The sequence below is a fragment of the Talpa europaea genome (assembly GCF_964194135.1).
Source record: "Talpa europaea genome assembly, chromosome: 4".
NCBI classification, from domain to species: domain Eukaryota; kingdom Metazoa; phylum Chordata; class Mammalia; order Eulipotyphla; family Talpidae; genus Talpa; species Talpa europaea.
Window position 1 is genome coordinate 108,156,742 of NC_140070.1, and position 10,994 is coordinate 108,167,735.

The 10,994-nt window shown below is 40.4% G+C and overlaps 2 protein-coding genes across 4 annotated transcripts in view; both read left to right on the forward strand.

The window, feature by feature from the left end:
• ATP13A3 (ATPase 13A3) overlaps nt 1-851 on the forward strand; it is a gene marked incomplete at both ends in the record, with an annotated part of 50,188 nt that extends 49,337 nt beyond the window's left edge. For all 3 annotated transcript variants that reach the window (XM_084231484.1, XM_084231483.1, XM_084231482.1), the window contains one exon: nt 654-851. In XM_084231484.1, the coding sequence (XP_084087610.1) occupies nt 654-851 (198 nt within the window). The remainder of the gene's footprint in view (nt 1-653) is intronic.
• Nucleotides 852-7,251: 6,400 nt separating this feature from the next.
• GP5 (glycoprotein V platelet) lies at nt 7,252-8,982 on the forward strand (the record flags this gene model as incomplete). Its single annotated transcript, XM_084232695.1, has 1 exon — nt 7,252-8,982. One exon carries the CDS (start codon nt 7,252-7,254, stop codon nt 8,980-8,982), a length of 1,731 nt encoding a protein of 576 aa, XP_084088821.1.
• Between the last annotated feature and the right edge of the window lie 2,012 nt (nt 8,983-10,994).

The following is a 10,994-nucleotide window of genomic DNA, read 5'->3' on the forward strand; positions in this document are numbered from 1 at the left end:
TACCTCTCTGTATACTTCTTTCTAGCTCTGGAGCACCATGGGAAAGCCATTATTATGAAATGAAAGCTTTTTTATATTAATGAGAGTGTGGTTTTAAAGACAGATATTGCCATTACATGTGTGATCTGAGTTATAATTTTGACCTAACAAGTTTTTAATCCTACCAAATGTTTTGAAAATGATATTAACAGTAACACTATTATGATTTTCTTCCAAAATAGTCAAGTGACTGAGTTGCTAGGAACAGTACTACCAAAATGTAGTTTGGGATTGAATATGAGTCTCCTACTAAATACTAAAAATATGTTCTCTTTCTGAATAGTTTTAAGTTATTCTTAGTGCGTTAGATGTTTTGTGTTATAGAATCATAGAACCCAAATCTACAACTTATTCTTAAAAAATGTACCTGTACATGAGAGGGATAGGTACATAACTCTAAAAGAGAGTAAGTTACATTAAAAAATAAAAAACTAATCTTAAAAAAATACATGTTCCTAAATAATTGAAAGCTGACTTTTTTACATGTTTTTTAAAAATTTGTTTTTAAAAGTTATTTCCTCTTATTTCCCTTTGCTTATGTGTTGTGCTATAACAATCCTGTTTTTAAAAAGCAGACTTCATTACGATGTTCTTTCTTTTCCTTATTTTCTTAGGAGTCAGTGGATCGATGGAGAAAATGCTGCTTATCCTGGGCCCTGGGCTGTAGAAAGAAGATACCAAAGGCAAAGTATATGTATCTAGCTCAGGAGCTCTTGGTGGATCCAGAATGGCCACCAAAACCTCAAACAACAACAGAAGCTAAAGCTTTAGTTAAGGAGAATGGATCATGTCAAATCATCACCATAACATAGCAATGAATCAGACTCAGTGGTATGCAAATAGTTTTGAGGAGAAAGTATTTTAGGACTTCCTGATCCTGTGTGTCTGAATGGTACCATTTTAATTTATGTCCCTTCTGATAGAGTAATTAATTTCAGAGGTTAAAAAAAAAAAAAAAAAAGCAAAGATACTGGCCCATCAGTGAAATTGATTATCATTGTATAAAGTCCCTATATCCATTCAGTAACTCTTAAGTGTTATCTACATTTCCATAATTTTCTTGTCTGTTCTTCTCAGTGATATTCTCTATATTGGGTGCAGAAGAAAATTGATATTTGGTAGGTTTTCAGACATTGGCCTTTGAGAATTACTTTTACAATATCCTTTAAATTTATTTTCACAACTCCCTTAAGTAGAAAAAGTCCTCACTTATAAACAAGGCTCTAAATTTGTGAATGATAAATAAAATGGCTGTTAATTAGCCTCCAGAGAAAACAAAGCATATTTTTTGTTTGATCCCATTATTTCTTCCAAAGAAGTCTATACCCACATAGACAGACACCAGTTACCTTTGATAGCCTAGAGTTAGAAGTGAGTTTTATGGTGTTGCTTATAGAACAACTCAGGTAATTTACATTTATGGTTTTATATTTTCTGTACAAACTGCCTGGGTTTTACTTTTCTAATCAGCAAGGTGCTTCACTGCCTTCTTGAGATGTCCCTCTAAGCTATTAAATGATCTTGTGCAATGTCTGGTGTCAGTAGTATAATTGGCTTTAGTTAAATGTTAAAGAACCCTTTTCACTAGGAAATAAGATCATTTCTTTTGACAGTAGATGTTGATCTAGCTTTCTATACCCTTCATGTCTGTTTTTTCTGCAGGTTTTATTATTTTAAAAAAGTCAGTTTTTCTACATTCTTCATTACCTAAGACATAGGATAATAGTTGCTGTTTTGTTTTTAGTTAGAATTTTACCTCCTGAGGTTTGACATATGTCTTCTGTCAATAATGAGGCTTGAAAAATGAGTGGTTTTGAATGACTGCTACTTTTTTCAAAGCAATATGAACTTAGAGTTTGTTTTATGCCATTAGGTGGTGCCAGAGGTCAGAGCTTACTCATTATGGATTGAGTGCTTACTTTGATCAAACATATTTTTTTGGTTGTGGATATTTCTGAGAGGAAAACATTTTGAAATAAAGAATTAAGACATCCACTGAACCAGAGGAAATGTGGAAATTATTTTTCATCTTTGTTTTGCCTGGTTAATGTTTAAATGCAAAACAAAATTAAGGTGATTTTAAAAATGCCTTCATAGGTAAGATCCAGCAGTTTGACAAAACCCACAGTTATGATAAACGCTAAAGTACTAAAACTGTGTGATATTATCCTATGTTCTTCCTTAATCAATAGCATGCTTGTGCTTTCTACTCCTAGCTGATCATTATTTTCCTGATATGTATTTACCAATTTACAAAATGTTACCCAATACTATAGGACCAAGTGGTTCTCATTTTTTGATGCTGCAGAGACCTGAATGATGTTTGGTAACTGTAGAAAAATGTAAGTTACACTCAGGATCACTGTTCTTGCTATTGCCACTGATAATTTTTAACAAAAACATAATTGAAGTTTTCCATATCAAAGTATAATATGATATTAATACACATTAGATGATACGAACAATTGTTTCATGAATGATTCTATGAAGCTATGCATCTTAGACCTCTTGAGCTGTGAATTAGCACTGTTTTCTATAGTTACTCTCTCAATCATTTTATAATTTCTGTACTCACTTTCAGTATGAACAAGTGTTATTCTTCAGTGATTTCCTAGAATTGTAAATTTTATTCTTTAAGTACTGAAGCTTATAATGCATTGTTAAGTAGCACCTTCAAATCCTATTATCAGGAGTGTTTAACATCTTTAAGCGCATGGTCATAAAGAATTATATTTTTGACACCCTTCCCCTTTTTTTTAACATTTAGATTTTATAAGGTTTTTTATCTCATCTGTCCAAACTGTTCTCAAAGAAATGAAATTTTTGGGTAGGTGAGAAAGCGTTTATAGGAAATTAGATTGAACAAAAACAAGGGGTTGTTCAAGTTGTAATTGATGGTTTCCAGAATGTTATTTGAAGAATGTTTGTAAATCCAGGTATGGGTCCTACTTGGTGCCATAGATAGACTGAGTCCTCTCTGTAGGTCACCATTACACAGTGATTTTAATTCTGAATTTCACATTAAGTTATTTGAGTGTATACATACCTAAAATTTAAAAATCTGTACATATATTATTTTGATGTATTAAGATTAATAAATATTGCCGATTTAAATTTTATTTATGCACATACTTAAAGGACAGAAATGTCTGGGAAAGTAATTGTTAAATAATGATATGTAACTTTTTTAACTTTTTAAATAAATAACAAGATTTTTAATGTGTGTCTCCCTCAGGGTTGTTTAAAGTTTTTTTTTTCTTCCCTCAAATATAAATAGTGGTAACTATATGTTTTGTATCTTTTAGCACCAACTGCTGTAAAGCAATGCTGCAAATAATGCTTGAATAAGAAGTGGCTAAGCCAACAACAAAGTAATTTTTTATATTAGTTTTATAATCCTTACATTCGAAAGCTTTCCAAACTGCACTTGCGTTTAAATAAAACTGTCGCAGTTTTTTAACTCTTATTTATTTTGTTCCCTGTGTTTATGAATATACTACACAGTTTCAGAGGCATGAAATATATCATTGTTTTAAGTATTCTTTTCCCAAAATGGCTATAGATACAATATCCAGAGAATAGAAAAAATTCAAGCTTTAGAAAACAAATTCTAAGATTTTTTGCATGCAATTTTGACATATCTGAAAGTAGGTTTTTGTATATTTTTGGTGGGAGGTCGTTTGGGGACTTTTAACAAAATGTGGGATGTTAATTTTTGTACAGTATGTGGGCATTTACACATTTTTAATGTATTAAAATTTGGTAATTATGTGCACATGAAATTAATAAAATAGTTACTTCCTGTTATGATTTGTGAATTCCTTAAGACTTTGGATTTTTTTAAGTAACTTTATATCAGAAATGATACTGCATCTTTATATTTTTAAAATTGTATTGCTGCTCAAGAATGGTACCCTAATGTCAAAAAGGCATACATTCATAATTGTACATTTAGCACTGTAAATAACCTTATGAGATCTTTTTTGATTGAAACTATTCGAAATAAAAATTTAAAGGAATGAAATAACATTTTTCTCTGTCTTTATGCATTATTTGCTTTTTAATGACTTGAATATGCCCTCCTTATTTCTTGTTTTATAGTTTTCTACTTCCTTTTTTTAACTATGGATTTTTGAAAGACATAATACTATACGTCCTATAGCACTTCATGTACATGCCCATCCTGTGGAAACCTATCTGTCAGATAGAATATAGAGCCAAATGTTTAGTATCTGAGGGGAGTGGTAACATATACAACTAGGCAATAACCTATTAATAGTTGATTAATCATGCCCAGAGCTAATATGTAAGAAGCGGTAAGTCTGAAGTGAAATGGTGGTATCCATGAGCATGGAAAAGAACATGCCAAGGAGAAACCATAGAACTAACCAGTGGTCAGAGATTCCAGAGAAGGCAGGAATGTGTAGGACCTCTGTGCCTGGGTAAAAGGTGTTTCCTGGTGCGGAAGATTCTACAGGAAGCATGCATTCTCTGCTGCTGGCTTTGTGGCTGGCTGTGGTATGAGCACAATTCTGCCTGAGTGTCTCCTTCCTCTTGCCCCTACATCACTGCTAGGTGCTTTAGTCTGAGTTTATTTTGCAGGGAAGGACAGACAGTTCTAGGGATTTGAATAAGACTACCTCTTCAAATTTGTAATTGTGGTTATTCAGGTCTCTGAGTCTCTTCCACAGAGAGAAAAGCACATTTCAAGAAGATGTGGTATATATATGCAATGGAATATTCAGCAATCAAAGAAGATAAACCAATGCCATTCACAGCAACAGGGAAGGAGCTAGAAGGAATTATGCTTAGTGAAATAAGTCAGAAGGAAAAAAAAATATCAGATGGTTTCACTTATAGGAAGAATGTAGGGGAACCAAATAAGATATCAGGGGAAAAAAATAACTACAAAACAAAACGATTATAAACCAGAGACATCCTGCAGTTTGCTCAAAATATATTTCTACTGCTGCATTATGAGAGTGTATTTCTTCACCCTTCACAAAACACTGTATATTTTCAGATTTTAAATATCAGAAAGGTTACTTCTTTGTGGTGTTGGCAGACACATTATCAAACAGGCCAGAAACAGACCCACAGATTCATGGGATGTTGGACCATGGAAGGGCTGACCTTGTAACTCTGAGCGAAGAAGGGAGATTTTATGTTCAATATATATGACTAGGATATTTGGTTAATGGGAAAAAATAAAATTGTACTCTTCATATATGAAAATGAAGTGAAGATGGAGTAAAGACAAAACTATAGAAACGGCATTTTAGGGTAAGATTTTTCTGACTTGGGAGGAGAGGGGAGCTTATTTTAACAGACAAAAAGTACAGATCATAAAAAGAGATTGCTAACTTATATGAAGACTTCTGTCCAGACAAAAACATCACAAAAGGGTGAAAAGGCAGGTCACAAAGTAATTGAAGATAGTTGTAACACCTGTAACTGACCAAGGATTCATATCCAGAATACATAAAGAATACAATTCCGTTTTGAACGACATAGGTGCACATTTTGCAAGTAGAAAATGGGCAAAAGGGAAGATTCTCAGAAGATGAAGCACAAATGGCCATAAAAAATATGAAAAGATGTTCAAGTTTACTTTCAATGGGGAATTGAAAAAAAAACAGGTAATTATTTCATACAAATGGCAAAAAAAAATCAGTTCCAAGTGTGGGCAGAGCGATGAAGCCCATCAGGACCTCCACACACATACCTTGTGCAACTACTTTGGAAAGCAGTTTGACATTGCCAAGCTAACTCAAACGTGGACCAACCCAGCAGTGCCATTACTGAACAAGAATCAAAAATATTCTTAGTCTTATTCCTAAAAAGGGGAGCAGGAGGACTGGATAGAGAGCTAGGGCAATGTGGCAGAAAAGGAAAACCAAAGGAAGTGGGGCCTGTGTAGGGGTGTGGCTGCTGCAATGATCCAGCTGTGGCACTAAACTCTTCTAGCATTAGAGTCATACTGGACCTTTTATGGAGAAAATTCACTGCTGCTCTTGTTGGCGTTGACAGTAGGATTTGGGTTATATATGGTCTCTTTCAGTTTGAATATATTTGTCATTGAAAACCAGAATATGCCTTCTGAGATAGGGCCCTCTCCATGACTTCTATTCTGGTGAAGTCTTTATCCTCCGGATGCAAGAACACCTCCCTTTTCCTTTGTAAAGTGCCAAATTACAGGCAAAGCTGTAAGCCTCTCATTTGCCTTGGGGAGCATTACCATTTCAGGTAAGGTCAAATACTTTAAAAATTAACATGGGGAAAGGGAGCACTTGATTTTTCTGTGTGTGCATAAAAACTAGAATTTAGGACAAGAAGTGATTTTTATAAAATTCCACTAGGGAAATTGTTTTGGTGGATTAGCATTGCTATGTATCGCAGGTAATGCCATGAGTATTAATTTTTAATTAAGCACCTTTGAAATGATGGCTCTGCAATTATTGCTCTGAAATACTACTCTCAAATTCTAGCTGAGTGACACTGTTTAAGTTACTTAATCTTTCTGGGCCTTAGTTTCTTCATCCCTTAATTGATGATAATAATAGTACCAACCTCATACGGTTATTGTGAAGCTTAATGGATTCATTTAAACAAAGTGCTGAGAATAATGCATGGCACTAAGTAGTATTATTACCTGCTTTTCTCAGTGCGACTGTTAACTGATGGCATTTACTATTTGGGGGTGTTCATTATTTTAGTAGAATAAGTGGATACCGTGGCTATACCATGATTGTGATACAGGAATTAGGCAGAGGTTGCTGCTGTTAAACCGATTTTGCTGCTACCTTTTGGACGATGGGTAAGTTCTGGGTAAATCCCGACGTCAAGAGCAGAGCTGCTTTCACAGCGGACACTGCTCTGTGATGTCTGTGGGCTCCAATGTGGGAATGATTAATTCTGTGCGAGTGTATTGGTAACTTGAAAGCGCTTTAATGTCAACGCTCTTAGAGGGCAGCAAATCATTGCGGGAAAAGAATGAGACCTGTAAGCGTAGAATGAAAGACCTCACCACCCAGGAAAATGTGCATTTTCAAGCAGATAAGTCGCTCCCAAGGAGAGAGAGTTGTAACTGGATAACATTCAAAGTCAGCGATAATCCCGAGGAGGATTATGCTTCCGCGGGGTTCCAAGAGCGAATATGAGCACTTGCTTTTGTGTATTGCCCACAGACCTCCCACTGTCGCTCCTTCGGACATGCTGAGGAGCGCGCTGCTGTGCGCGGTGCTGGGGCTCCTGCGCGCCCAGCGCTTCCCCTGCCCACCCACCTGCAGGTGTGTCTACCGGGACGCCGCGCAGTGCTCGGGAGGCAGCGTGGCGCGCATCGCTGCGCTCGGTCTGCCCACCAACCTCACGCACATCCTCCTCTTTCGAATGGGCCCCGGCGCCTTGCAGAACCACAGCTTCAGCGGCATGACCGTCCTGCAGCGCCTGATACTGTCAGACAGCCCGATCTCCGCCATTGCCCCTGGTACCTTCCACGACCTCGTAAAACTAAAAACCTTGAGGTTGTCGCGCGACAAAATAACTCATCTTCCAGGTGCGCTGTTGGATAAGATGGTGCTCCTGGAACAGTTGTTCTTGGACCGAAATGAGCTAAAGGACATGGATCAAAACATGTTTCAGAAACTGGTTAATCTGCAGGAGCTGTTTTTGAACCAAAATCAACTGGCTTTGCTTCCCGTTAGCCTCTTTGCAAATCTGAAGAACCTAAAATTGTTGGATTTATCGGGAAACAATTTGACCCATCTGCCCAAGGGATTGCTTGAGGCACAAGCTAAGCTTGAGAAACTTTTGCTCCATTCGAACCAGCTTGCCTCTCTGGATTCTGGGCCGTTCCGCAGCCTGCGCGCCCTCGTGGAGCTGCAGCTGGACAGGAATCACATCCGTTCCATCGCCCCCAGTACCTTCGACCGGCTCCGAAATCTGAGCTCTTTGACTCTTTCCAGAAACCGCCTCGAGTTCCTGCCCTCGGCACTCTTTATTCATTTGCACAATTTGACTCTCCTGACCCTCTTCGAGAACCCGCTGAAAGAGCTCCCGGAGGTGCTCTTCGGGGAGGCGCGGGGTCTGCAGGAGCTGTGGCTGAACGTCTCCCTGCTGCGCACCCTGCCGGCCGCCGCCTTCCGCAACCTGAGCCGCCTGCGGGCCCTGGGGGTGACTGCGAGCCCGGGTCTGAGCGCGCTTCCAGAAGGCGCCTTCAGCGGCCTCGGCGAGCTCCGGGTGCTCGCCCTGGACTCCAACAACCTGACCTCTCTCCCCGACGGTTTGCTGCGCGGCCTCCGCAGCTTGCGCCAAGTTTCGCTGAGCCACAACAGGCTGCGGACCCTGCCCCGCCCGCTCTTCCGAGACCTCAGCCGCCTGGAAGAGGTGCGGCTCGACCACAACCAGCTGGAGACCCTGCCTGGCGACGTGTTTGGGGCTCTGCCCCGGCTGGCGGAGGTCCTGCTGGGGCACAATCCCTGGCGCTGCGACTGTGAGCTGCTGCCATTCTTGACCTGGCTGCGGCTGCACCCCGACCTCGTGGGCCGAACCGAACCTCCGCGGTGCTTCAGCCCGGGGCAGCGCGCCGGCTGGCAGCTCTGGGCCCTACCCGACCGGGACCCGGGGTGTTTGGACGCCCGGAGTCCGCCTCCCCACCCTGCCAACAGCTCCCCCGAAGCCCCCAGCCAACCAGACCTCCCCAAGGCACTTGTCCGACTCGCCTGGGTGCCCAACAGTTCAGAACCCTGGGCCCGGGCCCAGATGGTCGCCAAGGGCACACGTGAAGACCATAGTCTGTTCTGGGGTCTTTATTTTCTGTTTTTAACCGTTCAAGCCATAATAACCGGATTCATTGTGTTTGTTATGATTGAGCTCTGCCGGCAATTTCGAAAATTAATCAGAGCCAGTTCTTGTTCCTGGTCAGTGGAAAACCCTTGCAACTAATTAACCAGAGTGTTGTCAGATGTGGCTCTAAGGAGAACGCAGACTGGCTGCTGCAGTCCTGGTCTCCCCCCCCCCCCCATCTCACCTCCCCCGCAGTGATGACAGCTTGCTTAAAGGTCTTGGCCTCTACTGTGTGCTGCTGGGGCAGGGCTAGTGTTCGACTCACCTGTCCACTATGCCTGGTGCGGGACAGGGAGCTTTTCAGTGTTTACTAAGAAAATGCGCAAACAAACCAGCCAGCTCCAGGCCAGGGCCTGTCCCCTGCACTAAGTAGGTATATGGTTTGATTGTGAATTTGATGAATAAAATGAATATGGTGATTCAAGTGATGATCCAAGTCATCCTTTTTCTGGGGCAAAGGATAGATTGCTCTCTTTATTTTTATTTGAAAAATAGAAACTTGTTTATTGCAGTGCTATTTACCATAGCTAAATTATGGAAGAAGCAAAGTGCCCCACAACAAATGAGTGGATCCAGATGTGGTTTATATACACGATGGAATATTGCTAGTGATCAAAAAAGATGTACTCTCCATTTGCAGGAACATGAATGGAGCTAGAAGGGACAATGCTAAGTGAAAAAAGAAAGGTAAATACTGGATGGTGTCACTAATATGTGGAATATAAAGTAACTAAAGTAATAGTGAGATTAAGACAAGCTTCAAAACTAACCTTGATAGCTAATTACAGAAATGAGACACTAAGGGGAGGGGGGGTGGGCTGAGAAGAAAGAACAAAGAGGGAAGGAAGCACAATGGTCTAAGGTGGTGGAATAAGGGTGAGTTGGTGGTGGGTGCACTACTGTGGTGATACCTGACCGGGGATACCCCAATATTATTTCAACTAAAAATAAATCTAAAAAATTAAATTCAGGGCCTCCCTGGTGGGCGCAAGGGGTTAAGACACAACCAATGAAGCTATCCACAGCTACTGCAGCATGAGTTCAATCCCTACCAGGAAGCTGACCCACATGGCACAGCAGACCTCTCCTGTCTCGCCCTCTGCTCCCCTCAGCAGTATACTTCAGTCAATCTGCCTGTTCTGTTCCCCACACTATCTCTGGTGAATCTTCTCACCCCTCTGTACCCCTGGCCTGTACCCCAGTTCTTGCGTGCATAAATAAATAAATCTTAAAAAAATTAAATTCATAAAAAGACTAAAAAAAAATGAGCTTGAAAAAAGATAGATGAAAAGTAGAACTCTTCCACTTCTTTCCCTTGTCTTATTTTTTTTCCTCACTTTTTGTCTCTCTGACTTGTGGGCTATTTGGAAGAGTGCTGGATTCCATTCATTCAAAACTATTTTCAGGCTTAAACTGCTATAGAGCGAGAGAGAAAGAACACAGCCTTCCCTGGGGGGGGGGCGCGGGGGGGCGAGGGCCGACACCCAGGGAGAGGGTAAAGGGTGTGGAATGGACCTTGAGGGAGTAGCAGAGGCACAGCAGCAGGTCTGTGTGGGTAGGGGTGGGTCTCTGATTCAGACAGACGTGGTGTGCAAGGCTGCATGTTGTGTGGTCTCCAGGGAGCTTCTGCTTGCTTCCTATATGGGCGAGGTATGTCATTTTGACACTGGGATGGTTTTCACTTCCTGAAACTAAATGCCACATCATTTTACAAACATTTATGGAGCACTTAACATGTGACAGGTGCTCATGGATGTAATGGTAAGCTTGGTTTCTAGTTTATTATGCTTGGATCATGTTCTTGTTTATTCGTCCAATTGAAAACCATAAAAGCCCTGTTGCTTTAATTGGATATCTGTGCTTGTGAGAAACAGTGGTTAAAATATATGGTTGGAGAGTTGACAACTGCAGGTTCAAATCCCAGCTCCATCACTTACTAACTGCATAGGACATTGGGCAAGACACCTAAATTCTCTAAGCCTTCATGTCCTCATCCCTGGAAAGGAATAAATAGTACCTGCCTCATAGAGTTGTTGTGAGAATTAAAGGCAATAAAGCATATGATGACTTAGCCTAGTGCCCTACATACAATAAATGTTAGCTCTTATTAT